The 20,483-nt window shown below is 36.2% G+C and overlaps 1 protein-coding gene and 1 long non-coding RNA gene across 8 annotated transcripts in view; one reads left to right on the top strand and one right to left on the bottom strand.

Moving 5' to 3' along the window:
- LOC120367770 (uncharacterized) overlaps positions 1–8,342 on the top strand; it is an 82,713-nt gene extending 74,371 nt beyond the window's left edge. For all 5 annotated transcript variants that reach the window (XR_012517032.1, XR_012517031.1, XR_005582063.2 and 2 more), the window contains 2 exons: positions 1,231–1,323; positions 3,002–8,342. This is a non-coding gene — a long non-coding RNA (uncharacterized LOC120367770). The remainder of the gene's footprint in view (positions 1–1,230; positions 1,324–3,001) is intronic.
- The window catches only part of PDE5A (phosphodiesterase 5A), a 121,587-nt gene continuing 102,422 nt past the window's right edge, over positions 1,319–20,483 (bottom strand). For all 3 annotated transcript variants that reach the window (XM_003929734.4, XM_010340346.3, XM_010340345.3), the window contains exons 15-21: positions 14,972–15,059; positions 11,639–11,739; positions 9,580–9,657; positions 8,279–8,342; positions 6,022–6,096; positions 4,611–4,694; positions 1,319–2,160 (exon numbers count right to left, since the gene is read on the bottom strand). In XM_003929734.4, the coding sequence (XP_003929783.2) occupies positions 2,023–2,160; positions 4,611–4,694; positions 6,022–6,096; positions 8,279–8,342; positions 9,580–9,657; positions 11,639–11,739; positions 14,972–15,059 (628 nt within the window). In that variant the 3' untranslated portion in view covers positions 1,319–2,022. The remainder of the gene's footprint in view (positions 2,161–4,610; positions 4,695–6,021; positions 6,097–8,278; positions 8,343–9,579; positions 9,658–11,638; positions 11,740–14,971; positions 15,060–20,483) is intronic.

The raw sequence follows: 20,483 nt of genomic DNA, 5'->3' as shown, positions 1-20,483 counted from the left end.
ACATATTTTAGCATTACTACTAAATCACAATGTAATAAAAAGGTTTATTAAAGATTGCTATTCTTTATGCAATATTTCTATACTAAGGATTTATGTGTGCATGCATAAGTATACACCTGTATGTATATATAACTATTATTTTAGTGATAATCTGTGTATTTTACATGCCAGTGCCACTAAGGGACAACCTTAAACATTTTGTTTGTATGGCAAAAAGTAAAATAAAATATCCTGAAAATACCAGTATACAACAATATATATAGCATTAAACAGTTGGTAACTTCCTAGATTTGATTAGTCTTTACCAAATACAAAATAATGGCAATAAAATGTGTTTTGCTTCTTTTTTTTTTTTTTACCAGAGTGATAAAAATAAAGTCACATTATGTTAAGATATATATATATATATATACACACACACATATACACACAATTAAAATTTTAAAAACTTAAGGAACATATTAAATTTTAGGTAAAATTTAGGGGAATAGGGACAAAGATGGGAAACACATTTTGGTGAAAGGTCCTTGAGAATGCTGCATTACCATATACCTAAGAAATTTTCTATCCAAATTAGTGATAGAAACTCAGATCAAATATCTTTTCTGTGGGTTGGAGGTAGAAGTTAACAAATCTCTTCTTCTACTCTCCCCAAATGCAAACATGCCTAAATATTTGAAACAAATTTTCCTTTCCTAGACCAGTTGCTTAATTCATTATCTACTTCTCCAATATTGAATAAATGTGTACTTAGGGGCACACATGTAGAATATTAATCCAGTTAAATGGGCTCAAATTCTAAGAAAATGTTAACTATACTAAATGTTATGGGAAGGAAATACCACTGAATATGAGTTAAGCGCCAATGTTTAGCATTCACATCCAACCTTCTCTGGATCGGGGTTGACTTGTCCTATACATCAAAATATGACAATTTCTCAATCACAATACTGCTAAATGTTATTCAGACATAACGTTTCTTACCCACTGTTCCCTCAAATTCATTTTCTACTCTAGTGTTGGCAGTAGCCCTTTGCTATTTATATAATTAATTTTTTTCTTTAAATTTCAACTGACAGAAGAAAAAAGATTCATTTTGTACTCTCTTATCTATAGTCATGTCTCACTTAGATCAATGCTCCTGTCACTTTTATTTTAAAAAGGAAATTCAGAAGGAAAAAAAAAACTCTTAGAGATATCCTCTAACAGGACATTTTTCTTCTCTGATAGACATCCATGACCGTTCCATTTCTAGAGCACACTTATCCTTCAATAAAGTCAGTCACTGGATCATCTCCTAAGGTTTCACCTGCTTTGCTTCAGGTAGGTGAGATGGAAGTGATTGTATGGGTAGCCTTTAGAAAAATGTACTGCACCGAAATGACAAAGTTCTCTCTTGCCTGTTCTCTCACAAAACAGCAAATCAATTAAATAATATATTTTCTTTACAATACAGTTTCATTGTACTTCCCATTTGTTTCAGAATACCTGAACTTTTTACAAAAGACATTGTTGACAAATACAATTATTTCTCCTTAACATCTACTCAGCCAGCATTTTCCACTATCCTATAAAGGCTTTAAATGTCACAGAATGTATGATAATTTGCTCCTAACCTACTTTTGAAAAAGGAAAGATTCCAAACATTCTTGAAAAACTGATAATTCAGAAAACACAAAAACCAATTATTTAAAAACCCCAAGCAAAAAAAACCTCAGTGCAAGAATACCACTTACACTTTGCAGTACATGAAATACCACAAACAATGCTTTTATCGAGGTGCTAAGAGTGGATGTTGATCATTTTAGTTCAGTCAGTGGCATAAAACAAATATGCAAAAAATATGTAATATTCTGCTAAAAACATTTCATGCTATACTCTCAAAAGTTGTGCAAAAACAAAAATACAGCAGTGGCAAAGTATATATCAAATACAGACAGTATACAGACAGTGTGTAAGAACCTAGGAATATTGCAGAACACACCATCTCTGTAAACTTCAACTCTGCATGAAATGGGCCACTCAGTTCCGCTTGGCCTGGCCGCTTTCCCCATTAATCAGCATCTTCTCCTGCTGTTCTGCAAGGGCCTGCCATTTCTGCCTGTTCTTCCTGCAGCCATCTAGCAAAGGGAAACAGTCCTCTGACACATGGGTCAGGGCCTAAAGAAAAAAAGAAAGCAAACAACTAGAGGGAAGCCAGGAAATAAGCCCTCTCCCACAGGCTGTTACAAAGGGCCACATCCCACACTCATTTCATGAGCAGACTCACTGCTGAAATTTTCACAAGCCGTGTGCGCACATACACAGATCATTTACGCATGATTCTTCTAAAACACTACAGATTAAGTAGTAGTTTGCTGAGAGAGCATACACACGCATTCCAAAATAACATTATTGTGCTAGGTAGACAGATCTGTGTGAAATCCACTTTTAGGGGAAAAAAGACATTTTGTTTCTATGTAGTACAGCTGGGTCTCCCTAAGTGTGACTGTATTGGGAGCTACTTAGTTTTTGTGTTTTTCTAGGCAATGGTCTCATATAATACACTTAAATAGGTTTTTATCCAGGATTATATTATAATAAAGATTAATTCATAATTCGGTATGGCATTATTATGTACCAATTATAGTGTCACAAACATTTAGACACAAGAATGTTCATTGCAGGGTTCTTCCTAATAGTGATACACTGACAATGACAAATACATAACAATAGGTTGTCACCGGAAAACACCCAACAGAATTAAAAAAAAAAAAAAGAGAAACCTTGCAGGAACATATTTGATACATAAAATATGGATATAATAACATTATGGGTTCCAAAAGGCAATTATTGAATTATTGTTAAATGAAAAGTATATGAAAATGTCATAAAGCATATGCATATACATTGATATGCTATCTGTAAGTTATCTCTGGGTAGTATATTGTAAGTGGTTTTATTTTCCTTTTTGCTTCTTAGTAATTCTAATTTTTCTTTTTCTTTTTCTTCTTTTCTTTAGGACAGGATTCCACTCCCATCGCCCAGGCTGGAGTACAGTGGTGTGATTTTGGCCCACTGCAACCCCCTCCTCTCCTACTCAAGCAATTCTCCTGCTTCAGTCTCCTAAGTGGCTGGGCTACAGTCGCGTGCCACTACGCCCTGCTAACTTTTCTATTTTTTGTAGGGACAGGGTTTTGCCATGTTGGCCAGGCTGGTCTTGAACTCCTGAGCTCATGTGATCTGCCTGCCTTGGCCTCCCAAAGTGCTGGGATTACAGGTGTGAGCCACCGTGCCTGGCCTCTGATTTTTCTATAGTGAAAACATAACTATTTCTGTAATAATGTTAGAAATACATATCAATATCACATAGAATTTTCAACAGCAGAGTCAAAATGAATCCGTGTGTGTGTGTGTGTGTGTGTGTGTGTGTGTGTGTATTATAATGCAGAAGGATAACATCTATAATAGGTGATATAATTACTATCTTGACTGTTTTTTTCGGGATGGAGAAAAATCAAAAGAGCCATTAGTATTTTTAATGGAGAAACTCTTAATCCAATCAATAAGGAATGCATCTGTTATGGGAAGAATGAGATGTCCAAGTGTTTGAAACACTGCTCAGCATATGCTTTATACTTCTGAGGAAGAACTTTGAACAAAGGAGTAAACAACTGGAATGCTGAGAAGAATGAGGAGACAGCAGTGGCACATGACACCTGTGTTTTTTTCTCCATGGTTCGTTTGGTATCTCTCCTTCCTTCCCTGTCAGCCACAGATCTTTATTACATTATTTTGATGGGGAGAACCCTGGAGTAGGAATGAGAACTGGGCTGTAGATGTACCTCCCCCATTAACCACCTGCTTGGGGCTAATATTCTCTCTTGTTAGGAGATGAATTTTACAAGTTCGATTACTGAATCTGAAACGTTGGGTTTAGAAAATTTCTAGCTTTTTTTTTTTTTTTTCTGGTTTGACATTCTATGATAACTTCAAGACAAATGTTCTTTTTCCAAATAATTAAAACTTAAAACAGTTTCCTGTTTAAACATCCAAAGACAACAACAAAGATAACCTTTCTGCATTTGAGTCATAAACATTAAACTAATAAATTAGGTGTTTTTGGGAGAATCCATTTGCCTACAATAACCCCACACACACCAAACACCAAGCCAGCAGATACATGGAAATGGGAACCTGCAATATTCTACCTACCTCCTTTTAATTCTCAGAAAAAAATTTATAAGTATAGTCAAGCCACATTATTATGACAATGAGAAAAAGTTGGAAAATTACTTTTCTTTATTTAGGCTAAAATTCAGACTTAAGAAAAGAATGCTAATACATGGTATACCATATTGCTTCTTGAGGTTAACACTAGCATTTAATTCTTCTTAGCATCCCCAAATCAATTTGTTGGAGATGAGCACATAGTAGGCACTCAACAGATATTTGTATGTGTTCCTTGTTCAATACAAACATGTTCATCAATAAAAGATACCATACTAATAATTTTATTTCACGATTTAGAAGCCCCAAATAGGCACCTATTGTTAATCTCTTCAATTTACTTTAGGTTCTAATTCATAATGGTCCCAGTTTAGCAAGTCTAGTAGTTTTCATATAAATACCTCATACAGTTGCAAGCAGATGGCATCTATGAACCCAACTTGCATACTTGGGATTTTGTTTTTCTTTTCCCTGTTCATTAGATCCTGAAAATACAAATATAGACACAGACACACAGATTGCATTTATTTATTTAGTTAGATATTTTATTGTTATTTTTTGAGATGGGAGTCTCACTCTGTTGTCCAGGCTAGAGTGCAGTGGTGACATCTCGACTCACTGCATCCTCTGTCTCCTGGGTTTAAGCTATTCTCCTGCCTTAGCCGCCAGAGGAGCTGGGATTATAGGTGTGCGGCACTATGGCTGGCTAATTTGTGTTTTTAGCAGAGATGGGGTTTCACCATGTTGGCCAGGCTGGTCTAACTCCTGACCTCAAGTGATCTGCCTGCCTTGGCCTCCAAGTGCTGGTATCACAGGTGGGAGCCACTGTGTGCATTTATTTATTGAAAGAACATAATGAAAGCTAGCTCTAGAAAGGTGAAACAGTGGGTTAGCCTGGAAAGGTCAGATAGCAACTGTATGAAAAAAGAAGAAAAGAGGAAAACTCTATGTTTAATTTAGAAGAAAAATTCCAAAGAAAAGAATTGGGTTGAGAAGAATCTTTACTTGTATTTGTGATCCATACTCTATGAAAAAAGGCAGTATGTAGCAAAGACCTTTAAATTCTGTTTGCCCCAATGCGACAACTTCGGGAATTTACGCTAACAAAATAATGAAGAATGAGGTTCAGCACCTCAGCAATTCCCTTGGTGTCATGTTTGCAGTGTTTGCTATTACAAGCAGCACTGTGATAAACATCTATGATAGATGAAATATTGCTCTGGAAACACTTCTGAGAACTGTGAACAAAGGAGTAGACAAGTAGAATGCTAAGAAAAATGGGGAGACAGTTGTACAGGCATGACATCTGGTCTTTTTTCCTCTGTGTTTCTTTTGGTATCTCTCCTTCCTTTCCCTGTCAGCCACAGTTTCTTTATTAAATTCTTTTCATGGTGAGAACCAAGAAGGAGGAGTGAAACTTCTGTGATGGACATTTATCACAGTGCTGTTTGTAATAGTGAACATTGCAAACATTACACCAAGGGAAGTGGGTAAATTATGGCTACATATATTTCAGTAATCATGATAACACATAAGAGTATTTGTTAAAATGAAAAGTGGTTTGTAATACTTAAGTGGAAAAAACAAATTACAAAAAACAGTGATACAATATGCTGACCCCAAAAGTATTTTTGTGCTCTTTTATTGGCTTTGCTTTCTGTAATGAACATTTATAATTCTTCCAATAAGAAAAAAGTTTTAAAAAATAAAATGAGAAATTGTGGTCCTACGGAAAGATCCCATGGAACCATAAAAAGGAGTCTACAATTTAAAAATGCAGTTCAATTCCTACCAACAAGGTTTCATACTTACAGTGGGTTCTATGTTGAGTTCTTTTCTCTCTCTGTCTCCTTGGTCAAAAAATTCAGTTGCTACAAGTTCTGCTATCTGAAATAATTAACAGACTCAGTTTTGACAATGAAAAGCATTTCATTCTTTAAAACAGAGACTGTGAATGAAGGCCTTGTTAGGAAATATACATCTCCATTTTATAGCAAGTAAGCAGCAGCTTGATACCTGAAGACAAGTACTCCATGTCTAAAGCATGCTCTCTTAACTATTCCATTATACTCTTTTATCACCTCTGTAAATCTCTCTCTTTAGTAGCTTCCAACATTTTTCCTTTTATTTTATTTAAAATATTTTCTTCCTTCATTTATTTTCACACCATAAAACAATATGTACAGGGGTTTAATTCAGGAGAAAGGGTATATGAAGACACATTCTTTTCTCTTCTGTTCTCCTCTCTGGTTAGAAATAGGCACATAGTCTTATTTATTATGGGGCAGGAAAGTATGTAAAGAGTGCATATGGCATGTTGGCTTTGGCACATGGAGAATGAGTTTTTGATCTTGTTTGCTCTATATGTCTGTTTCATGAGATGAGTCTGTAGAAGAGTTGTTAGGCTCCCTGACTACGCAGCCCAGAGCCTTGACCAACACCAGGCTGTCAACAATCCTAAATAGTACATTAAAGACTCAAAATGAAATCTTGAGAAATAAAAACACAATATATATGTCACTGCATGGACATCCATCACTTTTCTGAGTCTATACTGCCTCTGTAAAACAATAGAGCAATTACTTAGTTAGGGGGAAGGATTTTTTTCTAGCCTCCTGGTAACAGGCTATGTTCAGATCCTTCTTGACATCGCCTCTCAATACTTCCTACATCTACAAGCCCTAGAAATCTTTAAGTTCCACTTGTTAATGCCTATTTAGAGCTGAGGTATAGCCTAGAAGGCTAATCATAAGAAAAGTAATTTTGCTTCTTCTGATTTCTAAGGTCATTAAAGGGATGTCCTTAAGAAACAAGTAAGTGAGAAGTATAATTTAATATCCCAAATCCAAACATCTGAAATCTAAAATGCTGGTCCAATAAGTATTTCCTTTGAGTGTCATGTCAGCACTCAAAAAGCTTTCAATTTTGGAACATTTTGGATTTTTGAATTAGGTATATTCAGCCTATCACACTGAAATGAAAACTTATCAACAGCAATGTTTTTGCTCTGCTAAAGTTGATGCTGTCTTTCTTCATACATCTTACAAATATTATGTGCAAATGTATCTTCTAAAAAGGAAAGCCTTTTCATGTTCAATTATCTGTTTTTAATAATACTTAAATTTTTTTTTTTTCTTGAGACGGAGTTTCGCTGTTGTTACCCAGGCTGCAGTGCAATGGCACGATCTCGGCTCACCGCAACCTCCGCCTCCTGGGTTCAGGCAATTCTCCTGCCTCAGCCTCCTGAGTAGCTGGGATTACAGGCACATGCCACCATGCCCAGCTAATCTTTTTGCATTTTTAGTAGAGACGGGGTTTCACCATGTTGACTAGGATGGTCTCGATCTCTTGACCTCATGATCCACCCACCTCTGCCTCCCAAAGTGCTGGGATTACAGGCGTGAGCCACCATGCCCAGCCAAAATTTTTAAAAATTTCCATACTTCAGAAGCTACCTTTAAGAGTAAAACCTTTTAAAAAAATTATTTTATTTTAGATTTAGAGGGTATATGTGTATATCTGGTATAGGGGTATATTGTGTATTGGTGGGGACTGGGCTTCTAGTATACCCATTACCCAAATAGTGAACATTATACTCAATAAGTAGTGTTTCACTCCTTGCTCTCTTCCCATCTTCTTCCCTTTTGGAGTCCCCAGTGCCTATTAATTCCATCTTTATGTCCATGTGTACCCAACTGTTTGGCTCCTGCTTGTAAATGAGAATGTGCAGTGTTTGATTTTTTTCTGAGATAGTTCATTAAGGATAATGGCCTTTACCTTCAATCATGCTGCTGCAAAGGACATGATTTGATTCTTTTTATGCCTACCTAAAAAGAATTCCATGGTGCCTATGTATCACATTTTCTTTATCTAGTCAACTGTTCTTGATGGACACTTAGGTTAGTTCCATGACTTTGCTATTATATAATAAATAATGCTATGATTAACACATAAGTGTCTTTTTTACATAGTGACTTACTTTTCTTTAGATAGATACCTAGTAGTGGGATTGCAGGGTAGAATGTCATTTTGACTTTTTAATTATTTTTATTGTCACTAAGCAACATACCCGTTGTTGAATAGGCCAGGGTTTTGTAATTGCAGAAAGATCACAAGCTGTCATCAGCATTGCCCTGTTACAGAAAAAAAAAAGAAACCCACAACTCCTATTTACTTTTGTGTTATTAACCTCAGTAAATAGTTACAAATAAAAAAAGTTAAAATCCTTTAAACAATGGAAATGGGAGTTTATAAAGACCAAAGAAAAACAAACAATTTATATAGAAGTCTACCCGATAACAGAGCATCACTGTTTTCGATTTCCCTTTGAACTTTTGGAATTTGTCCTCAAACTGCCTCATTTAGTTCCAGATTGGTAAAGTGAAAAATTACTAACCTTTGTGTAAAAACTTGCCTGATTTTATTATTTTTGTCACTTTGGTATTCCATTCTCAGTGACAGTATGATGAAAGTGCTTCGAGGACTAATAATTAACCATTAAAGTATAACATCAGTTATCACACTGATAAAAGTCTTAGATCAGAAATTATAGTAGGTCATCCTGATTCACTCAACACGTGGCAATTTCTACAGGAAAAGCCTTTGAATGATTAATCACATTTTTCAGTCTTTTCCTTTATTATTTCTGCATGTTGAATTATAGTTAGGAAAGTTTTCTCACTCCCAGGTTATAGAAGAATCCACTTATATTTTTATTTAGTGCTTGTATGATTTAGTTCTCTACATTGAACTCTATGCTTCAGTTAGAATTTAAGTTTGTAGAGTAGATCCAATTTTGTCTTTTTCATTTGGTTATCCACTCATCTTTCTTTTTCCTCCAGTCAGGAAATGTTATCTTTATTATATACTGTATGTGTTATGCAATTCTAAATTTTCCACGGTGTTCCACTGATCTGGCACCAGTATCAAACTGTTTTAGTCATAGAGACTTTATAGTATTGCTTCCATGTCTAGAGACCCGATCTAACTGCTCTACCTTTTCAGATTTTCTTTAAGAGAAGTAAACATTTTGCAGCTCCATCTTGCTTCTGCAATCTTTATATTTTCAGCTCTTCCATTGCAATGAATTAGGAAAGTGAATAAGGGAATCCTATAACCATATATTGATAATGCACCACATTTTAAAGGTTTTTCTAGAATAAAGGAACAATTCATTCACTTGGATTTGCAAATGCAATTCTTTTCAAGTAAATTTCACATTTACTCTTTGTACAATCCACTGGAAAAGTCTGACGGCCTTTAAGATCATCATGTTGTAACAAATAATCGCAATAAAAACTAATAGAAAAAACAGAGAGAAAATTAATTGGGTAAAAAAACTTCAGCTTTAAAGAAAGTAAACATACTTACAAAAACAAATCCTTTTGATGAGGATCTTCCAAATTGAATTGATTTTTTCTTATAAGTTCAAAAAATTCTCCTCGCCTCCTACAACATTAAAAATAAAAAAAGGTACTTATAATAATTACTGAGGCTCTCATCCCTTTGGTCTACAAAGACGCATGGAGTAAATTTTTGGTTAAAAAAATGTCTAATTTTTTCCCCCATCTTTGATGGGGGAAAAACCCACTATAAAATCAACATTTACAGGCTGGGCATGGTGGCTCAAGCCTGTAATCCCAGCACTTTGGGAGGCCAAGGCGGGTGGATCATGAGGTCAAGAGATCCAGACCATCGTGGTCAACATGGTGAAACCCCGTCTCTATTAAAAATACAAAAGAATTAGCTGGGCATGGTGGCACGTGCCTGTAATCCCAACTACTCGGGAGGCTGAGGTAGGAGAATTGCCTGAACCCAGGAGGCGGAGGTTGTGGTGAGCCGAGATCGCGCCATTGCACTCCAGCCTGGGTAACAAGAGCGAAACTCCGTCTCAAAAAAAAGAAAACAAACAAACAAAAAAAAACAAAACATTTACAAATCTTTAATACCTCACTTTCCCCCTTTTATCATTTGCTTTGGGTAAAACATTAAACCTCATCTAATTTTTAATGATAGATCACAAATAATGGTAATTTCAATTCTTGAATATTTGTTATTTCATGAAAAATGAAACAGTATGAGTTAAAAATTTAATGCTGAGAATGATTTCAGATATTTTAAGTGCATGGCAGAATAAGATCTATAGGTTTCAGTTTAACAATCATTTATATCATGGTATAGGATAAAAAATTATAAAGTTGTAAAGTGCTTCTGAAGTAAACAAAGACTGGGTAAAGTTTAAAATAACATTTCTTATTATTCAGTGAATATAATAATAACTAGTGTACAGTAAATACCTCTTAAATGCCCAGTATTGTTAAGCATTTTGAGAAAGCATAAGAAAGAATTTTTCTTTTAACAGTGTTTAATATCTACCTGGAGACACAAGGCTCAAGAAAAACTTATGTAATAAAACTGATTGTATATGATTCCCAAAAATGAAAAGTATGTTTCATAAGGGTTCAAAGAAGAGACCCATATGGCCTGCAAAGGTTGGATAGGCACTATTTTAAAAATTCTTGTTAATTTGATCATCCTTATTCTACAATTATTTTTAATAAATGGAAGTTTACTATTAACATGTATTCTTTCGTCTTAACCTCAAAGTGCTCTAAAAGCACATGCAGTTACTTTTAGATATATAATAGTAGATATCTGGCATATTTTTTTTTTGTGTTTGTCCTATTTGTTTTTACTTCTCCTAAGAGTGACTAGAACCATGAATGCAAATCCCTTACAGATGGAGAGGGACTCATGTTAGAAGGAAATCCTGAGTGTGATTCCCTGACTCCCCTCATTCCCACGCATGCATCAAAGTTCTCAGTCTAGGAGCTGAAAACCTATGATTGCCCAAGTGCACAAAAGTATTTTCTAGCTTTTCGAAAGGCAGCTTAATCATGAAAATGCATAATCACAGAGACCACTCTAATGTGTACTCTTATTTTAAAATCACTCAGTTCAAAGTTCTACATTAAACTTCTTCTGTCAAAATCAAATTAAAAAGAAACAAGAGTTGCTTGCTTGGCAGTAACCCCCTTTCTGCCCAGCTAAACTTGGATGATGGTATAAAGGAGTCATGAAATGCTCAGAAGTTGTCCCCACAAAGGGGAAGGGAAAAGGGGGAAAAGCAAATGACTTATATAATCTTCAGACAACATGGCTTAGAAAGACCTTGAGATGGCTATTAGATTTGCATATAGTTTCAGAGACACAGTGATAAACATTAGAAATAATTATGTATTGTGTAATTTTCAGCAATAAGTAGCCAAAGGAGTAGACTTTTTGGCTACCTTTAAGAAACTGCTCCATAGTCTGATAAGCAGCTTTGCCAGGACATTTGTGCTTTGAAATTTCTCAATATGGAGGTCAAAATTTGAAACAATGCAATGATTTCCAAGACTTCTTTCTCAGGGTATTGCTTAAAACTTACTTAATGTACAGTGCTAGGTCTGTAGCTAAAATAGCTTGCTTGATTATTTTCAACGTGGTCTTATATTCTTCAATGGAGAGCCCACTGAGAATCTGATTGCCCTTTATAAAAAAGAAAACCAAGTTAGCACTCCAGGGAGAAACTGATGACAAGAACAAAATCTGGAAATATATTCACATATCTTAAACACATGCCCAGTATTCTAAACTCATGATGTGGAGGGCACACTTAAATACCATGAAATAATGTTTCCCTTTGATGCTCCCATCCCACCCCTTTGTCATACAGATAAACAGCTTCATAATGCTTTATCTGCCTACATATACATGTTTTTCTAACTCTTATACTCCTTAAGACTTAGTCCAGACTTAAAATCTAATTGCTATCCTTTTCCATAGGGCAGACTAAGTGTTAAAATCTAACAGCAAGTAAAACTTTGAAAAAAATCAAAGCCATATTAATCGATCTGAATAATGGAGTGGTAAATTTTTTACACAATTGATTACGAAAAAAGTCACTTCTCTATGGCATTTAAAATAAATCCAGTGACATTTCTGGTGCAAATTTATATAATTTTAACTTAGTTATGATAACAGTGCATATTCCATAGGAACATCTTAATATAGATGGGTAAAGGGCATGAGCCAAAGGGTGGTTTCTGGTCAGTGGTAAAAGAAAGCATGGGTTGAAACTTCTATAAGGAATATTTAAAAGGTAGTTAATCCATGTGCAAATCATTGAAAGTTTTTACTACGCAACCATTTTTTTTATCTCTTGTCTGCAATTTAAAGCATAGTGGTCCTCTAATCTTGAACTAAGTAAAACACACAGACCAGACACTCAGAATATGATCAAAACAACATCTGTAAATTGAGTCAGATATGCTTCCTATATCTTAGGGCCAAGAAAAATTCCTGAGGCTTAGGAATGAGATCTGAAGGCAAAGGATTTGTTATGAAGACAGGGGAACTTCTGGATATGCTAGGCTAGGGCCAAAACATATTGGTTAGAGGATAACTAGATGCTGAAATTGTGGCATGGATCTAATTAATGACAATAATATATAATTACAACCATAAACATTATTTTTAAATACTAAATAACTTAATTAGATTCTAGGCTAAACAGAGAATTTATTCAGAAAATACCTCTGATACTTATTTGAAGATAAAAAGTACAAGTGGAAAATGAAATGTCTTTTAGTACTATATTCTTACATTTTATTCCCAAAAGCTGAGGATATAATGTCTTGTGTCATTATGCTTACAAAGGTAGAATATACAGATAAGTCTTATAATTTGAGCCAGCCATATATACAATCAGATTCCTTACATGTTAACTAATAACATATCACATAATAAGTTATATAGCAACAGACGTCAGTTGATAGGAATACTGTTAAATATACTTTTTAAAAGTTAGCATATTTTCTTTCTCTGGAGCTAAATTTGTAACGGGATATTGAAATGAAAGTTTCAGTGGGAACACATAGATAGCAAATTCTAAGAAAAGTAGAGATGTTTCTACTATAACATGAAATAAACATTCCTGAGAAATTTCAGTTCTGAAAAACACTAAAAATGACATGGATTATGTGAAAAAAAAAAAAAAAAAAGGGTACTTGGAAAGACCACTCAAAACCTATGCGACTTTGTAACCAGAGCACAAACCAAACCAAGAACTGGTACCTCTGGAAGTGACTTGGACAGCCCAGTCTGGCAGGTCTGGGGACTGCTTGTGAGGACATTAAAGATGAACACAAACAATCAAGTGGAAGTGCTGGTTGGTGGGGGCCCTAGAGCAAGGGAATCGAATTGATCACTCAGACAGCAAGGCTGCTATTAAGGAGGGCACTGAAGGAAGAGCAAGCTACTGAGAGCCTACAAGAGTCCGAAGCAAGGGAGAGAGCCTCAGGGGCAAGGGCCCATTTTTAGTATTCCTAAGATACAATAGAAAAGGCTGTATACGGAGGAGCAAAGGGGAGGGCTTTTTTCTTTCTTGCTCAAGGTCAGAATTCAACTTCTGTACTTCTGGCACCTCTTACCCCAGAGAAGTTGTGTATGAAATGATAGAATGTCTATAGTATACGGATACCATTCAAATACCTCTCTTCTACACAGGAACTAATTCATATTAAACAATCGCATGAGGGGCGTGGAGTTCCCGTGTATGCCTCCTATCATTTGGGTGGAGGTGGGCCTGGAGTAGACTCGTGTCTGACTCCTGCCTCAAAAGTCTAAAAGGCAAGACACTCATATCAGTACCAATCTGTTAAGAATGTTTTGATGTTTCTTATTATTCTCCCTTCCCATTCTCCAACTACGAAGGGGTAAGAAACTACATGAAGGTTGGGGAGAGAGGAGGATCTAGAAGAAACACAAGGTCGGGACTGAGAGAAGCCAACCAGTGCAGTAACAGAAAACCTGAAACTTTAAATCATGTTCAAAATTTGGACTGTTACCCAGGAGCAGGCATTTTGGTTTCTGAGTTAAGCACTCTATTCTATATATTGGGACCTAAACTAATTAGAGGGCTTTTAACTTACAAAAGATTGACCAGAAAAGTGATGGCAATCTCTGAATTTTTTTTCCAGGGCTCAGGAAAGAACTAGCCCCACTGAGTAAACTTAGAGATATTATGGTAAAACTGCTTTAAGATTATATGTCATGCGTTGTGTGTGTTCAACGTAAAACTTTCATTTTTTCTCACTATGAAGGTAATACACACAACAGATAATGTAAATAATGAACACCTCCCCAAATAAAGATTAATATTTTATTATACCAGCACATCCATTCTTAATATCCTGCTGCATATTATTTTAACCTTGTTTTCCTTAATATAATTATATTTGGCATAGCATAGCATATACTTTCTTATGTTGATAAATGTTCACTTCACCAAGTTGTTAAACAGCTTTATTCTTTAATAAAATCGTTTCTTAGTGACTAGAAATTTGAACCAAAAGAGGAAAAGGTATTGCTTTGTCAAATCAAATGCTAGAGCTATAGAAACCACTTCCCTTGATTAAACAAAAAAAGCAGAATTATCTGAGAGCCACAAAATACCCGTTTTCTTTGTTTCTAACTTGGAATAGCCACATAGAGTAGAATAACCAAATTTCGCTTATCGGGCAACATGTGAACAATTTGAGTTGTCTAGAGAAGTGAGGCTGTGAGGATCTCAAATGTTTTGGCATTGCTTTCCTTACCCAAAAAGGAATAAAGTATGTGCAAGAATTTATGATGCTGGGAATAAATCCAAAAACTAAAAATAAAACTGAATTTATAAAGCTCTCTTTTAAAATTCCACAACAATAAATTCGGTACTTACTGGACTATTGAGAATCATCAGGCACTGGTCAAAATGATGGTGCTCCATGATTGAATGGCAGTAGAGCTGAGCAAGTGGATGTTCACTTCTGAAAATATTTTGTTGAAGAAAGAAAAAAGGATCAATTTCCTTAATATCCAAGTTTATTACTACATTTTTATTACTGGCTAACTAAAAAAGAGGCTACTTCACAAAGGTAATCAATTAATAATTTTCTCTCCTTTTATTGAGAAAAGAGTGAGGTAATCTCTGGGAAACAAAGAGTCGAAATGTTTTCAATTATCAGTGTAACCGTTGCCAGGGCAAAGTACGAACAATTTCATTGGTTTTAACACTAATTAAAATAGAAGTAAGGAATAAGGACAAAAAATTTATACCTCTAAACATGGAAAACAAAACCCTCTGAAATAGTCATACTAACCATATTTTTTAATTTTGAAACTGCAATTGATATAAAATCGGAAACAAATTCACCTTAGTTTTTTCTCTGAAATAATGCTCAGGCTGAAGGTGAGCTTATTCATATGTGTCTGCAGATAAGAAAAGGACTTATTGAGACGGAATTAACTGAGGTATGAATGATGAAAGGCAATGAAAAGAGGCATAGTCAGTCCACATGCCCCCTGGGAGGAAGGAAGGTGAGAGCTGAGTTGGCAAGTTCCCCATGTGGGATCCGGGTCATTTTAGTGCAAGATATCCTGCAAGTTCTCCTAACTGAACTTGGTGAAGCAGAAGAAACCCTTTGGCTGAGTGAAGAGAGAGGAAAGGATATCATACTCAGTTTATTATATCTGAGGCAGTCACAAATAAAGCTCTAAAGCATGACAAGCACAATCCTCCACCTCATGTTTCTCATGACCCTTTACATGTGATCATTAACCATAGTTTTCACTATTTCTTCTTCATAAGAAAAAGATGAAGTTTTGGAAACCTCTGATCCTAAAATTTATAGGAAAGGGGTTTGTGAATTGCAAAGCTCCATATAAAAGGGTAGGATAAAACAATTGTGTTGTTATTTCTTCCTATTACTATCTGAATCATTATTTTACTGTGCTTGTAATTTGTTGAAGATAGAGAAGCTACCCAAGACTGAAAAAATGTAATGTAGGGGGAAAAATAGGCAAAGTGAAAGAAGCCTGAGGGAAAATGAAAATAGTAAAGTGAAAATAAAGGTAAGAGGACAGGTAATCTCATTTATTACTGTTTAAAGTGTCATCTACACTGCTGATTGATCAATGTTACTGTTGTCCTAACCTTTCCCAAATTAATTCTTGCCCTTCTTGTCTTCTTTGCTCCTTCCATATTTAGTGAGTTGGAGTATAGATCAGGTACTGTGCTGAAATAATGCTTGACATTGAATGGATGGCAGTGAACAGAGTATCACATGTAGATTTCTGAAAAAGGATGAACTTAATTGAAACAGGATTGCTTGTGTATCGAGACTACCAGGAGTTAGTCAGAAGACAACTGGGAAACTTCTAGTAACCTAAGTAAGACAGAGCCCAGATTAGAGTGGTAGCAACCCAGAGGAAGAGAAGCAGATATCTGAGAGCTGGTTAAGAGTAGATCAGATAGGAACTGGTAACAAATCTGACTAGGAGTGGGATGAGGGAGGTGAAGGGATGAGGGTGATAAAGGGAAAAAGTATGAATGTTAAAGTTTCTACCTTGAGATGCTGACCTCATTTACTGAGATAGGAAAAGGGAGAAGATAATTAAAGATGGGGGATGAAGCAGGGGAAGCTGACTAGCTGAATGTTGGATCTGTTCATTTTAAGGTGCCTGAAACAGACCCAAGTGGATATAAATGTCTGAACTCAGTTCTGGACTAGAGATACAGATTTGGAATGTGCCAACATGCAGATGGTAATCCCGCATGTGAGTAGATAAGATCATCCAGGGAGATGGCCTGTAATGGCAGCCTGTAACATGTCAGGTACTGTGCTACGTAGTTTACTATATTTAGTTTTTACAATAATGCTGTGCAGGGCATTTCCATTTACCACATCAAAACTCGCGTTACCACCTCTTACTCATCCACTGATGTAGTGTCCAGTGTCATGCACACTTTAACAGACTTCATTCAGGTACCAATTAGAAGATGTTTTGTCCCAGCCTACCTTTAATACCTCTCACTTCTGCCTTAGAGCTTTGTGACCCCACAGCTGGTGCCAGAGGAATTTTCTCTGCACTCACACTTCTTCAACCTGGAAGTGTGAAAGAGTGAAGGCCTGTGGACCACCTTCGGCTGCGGGGTACACAGACCTATGGACGGCTGTCTTTGTCTTGCCAGTCAACAGTTCTGGGTCTTATTTCAGAAGACTCCTCAAAAGCACGTGGCAGGACTGAGCACCAGTATGGGCAGACATCTGGATAACTCATCCCTCTACTGGCTTTCCTTTTTCCCCGGCTTCACTCCCAGTCCCGCATTCCTGCTCCCTGGGGTCATCTTCACAAATAAGCTATATGCACACTGACATTCGTCTCAGGTTGTGCCTCCTGGGTAACCTAGGCTGAGACCTCTCTAAAACTGCCATCTTTTTGTTTTTTAGACAATCAAAGGTTTAGAGAAAAATAATGTGCTCAAGGTTGATATAAGTGGTAGAGCTGCCATTCAGGTACAACCTCTTCACTGCATCACACTGTCTTAGGATACCCAAGTATTTTAAAGGCACAGCGCATGCACTCACTGACCTACTTAGGGACTGGACTAGGAAATTCTATTAGGTGGATATGACACAACCAAGTCAGAACTTCAAACCCACATTACATTTTTAGATGATGCAGAAAGGACTATAACACATTAGAGAAAATACTTGGCTTTTGAGATAAACTAATGCAAACTGTGTTTGCCTTTACTTACATTCTAAAAATACAGATTCGTGAATCAATAGCAGAGTGACAAATGCCCCGAATTTCCTGTATATAAAAACATTCATGGAAACCAATGTATTCTATATTTGTTGCATTTTCCTCTTTCAAACATAAGGCTATGTGGCTTCTTTATTTAAGGTTGCATCAGAAGGACCCATTTAAACCACGACTGCTACAGAGTTTTGTTCTCACACTGCTGTCAGTGAGCACTAATGGCCCAGCACACTCATTCTGCATTTTCCTCTGTTCTGCATAGTTGTTGGTCCATCTCTGACAGGAGTATTAGGATGCCCAATGGAGAAATCAGACCAGTGTTTTAGAAATAGAAAGCCTTAGAATTCTATAGAAAATGAAAGCCTCATGCCCCATGGGAGTGGGGAACTGTCCTGCAACCCCTATCTTCCTATGTCACCAATGTTAACAACATCCTCAGTTCTGCTTCTTAGTCATCTATATTACTCTGGGCTTAATTCTCTAACCACCTCTTTGTAACCTTGAATCCCATTAAGTTCTTTACTTCATCATTTCTCTTCATAACATCAGTACTGCCTTTTTCTCCCAGTCAATGTGTGGTGTTTTTTTTTTTTTTGCCTTCTTATTGTCTATAATCATATTCAGTGACATAGATAGTCATAATGATGATTCATTTCACCTTTTGACCTCAGAGTTCTCTGACCTCCTTGACACTACTGATTATCTCTTTGCACATAAGATGGACAGGGCTCCACTTCTTTGTTCCGCAGCTACTAGGTTCTACTGGGCACAGTATCTTTACCACTCCCTTTATTCACCACTGACAAACCAAGATCTCGAACTCCTAACTGTTGCTAAGAACACTCCTCTTTGAAAATTGCTAAAACATGTAGAGCATTTAATATGTGCCAGGAATGTTCTAAGCACTTTACATCTATTTTACCCCTTTAATCCTTATGAAAAGCTGAGAAGATAAGTATTTTGATTATTCCATTATACAAAGAAGGAAGCAGGGACACAGAGAAGTTTAATGACTTGCACAAGGTCACAAAGTAAGAGGAGAAGCCAAAATCTAAAGCCAGGCATCTGGCTCAAGTTGGCTCTTAACTACCATAACCATCATAGCCACGCATGGTGATATAAGGACTAAATGAACAAATATATAAAAAGTGCTAAAATGTTTCAAATGCCATAAGGCCTAATAAAGTTTTAGCTTCTATTATTAGTATTTGCTACTGACATATGACTAACTGAACCTGCAGTTTATTCATATTCAGATCTCCAGGCTCTCAAGAGCTCCAACCTGACCAAGGATAACCTCATTCATGGATAAAATGGACTCTACCCAGTTTGAACTTCACACATGATTTTGTATGTGTGTAGGGCCCTTTTATGTCTCTCAGATGCTGCTGACTCTCTATTCTCACTGCGCCAGACCACGACCCTCCAGCTCACTTCTGTCCTCTATGGGCAGAGAAGACAGTTATGGGATAGAACAAGTTCTCCCAGGACAAATATACATAGTGTGATTGTGGCTACCCGGAGATTTTTTTCCTCCTGATTTTATTGCATCTCTACCCTTGTAAAAAACACATTCATTTGATCATTTGACCACCCATAACTACCACCTTATTTATTATCTTCTACTTACTGCAAAAACTCCCCTAGCCTCCGTCCTTCCCATCCCTCTCTCTCAATGCACACATATACACATTTCCCAGCTCTTTCATTTTCATCAATGGCACTATCACTGTTCTAATTTCTTATACCACAAGTCATATCTCCTTCCTTCATGCTTATATATAACTAGTTGGTCATTATTAAATTAATTTTTTTTCTCCTTCAGTCTATTCCTCTCTCTACCCAGTATATAATTTTTCAGCCTATTCCTGACTTGCTGTAACAGCTTTCTGGTTGAACTCTGGTTCTAATTTCTACCCACTTACCTTGTAGCTTACATTCAGACTTCTTTCCTAAAACTGTGTGTTTGTTACACACTGCAGTAGCTACCTTTTTTTCTAGCCATATCAAATCCAAAATGCACTGCTTAGTTTTATAAGTCTGACTCAAAAAGCTTCTATTTGTTCATTCTCTTCTTTTGCATTCCTAATCAGCGTGAATCTTCTAACTCTGGTCAAGCTAGCATCATCACTGTTCCAAGAAAATGCTTACCTCATGGTGCTCCTGGAATATCTTTATCCTTTCTCCTTTCTAAATCCCATCCACATTTTAAGAACAAGTTTAAGTCTCATTTCCTCCATTAACAGTGGAGATGTACAACTTCTGTTCTGACTGGTCTTCTCTGCTGAACACTTAACAGTTCATGCACTAAATAATTCAGGACTAAATACTTTCTTGTAGTGATCACTATTACTTCATGAGACTATGACCATTCCTTAATGGCAAGAATCACATTTTATACTTCTATCACTCTCTTTCTGCCTCACAAAGGGCAAAAGCCCTAGTATAATAATTACCCATTATCCATCTGCCTAAAATGTAACATAATTTCACTGCATTACTTTATCAACACCAAACTTGAATCTAACCAAACACATGCATCTGTAACAGTCTTCTTATATTGACTGGAGGCCTAATGCAGGTAATTTCTCTACATAACCCAAATGCTACAGTTGTGCTTTCTCTAGTGGTTGTCTGCACTGCAG

Source organism: Saimiri boliviensis, chromosome 3 (assembly GCF_048565385.1).
Source record: "Saimiri boliviensis isolate mSaiBol1 chromosome 3, mSaiBol1.pri, whole genome shotgun sequence".
Classification (NCBI taxonomy): Eukaryota; Metazoa; Chordata; class Mammalia; order Primates; family Cebidae; genus Saimiri; species Saimiri boliviensis.
The sequence above is the reverse complement of the archived record's forward strand: the minus strand, read 5'-3'. Positions and strand labels throughout refer to the sequence as shown.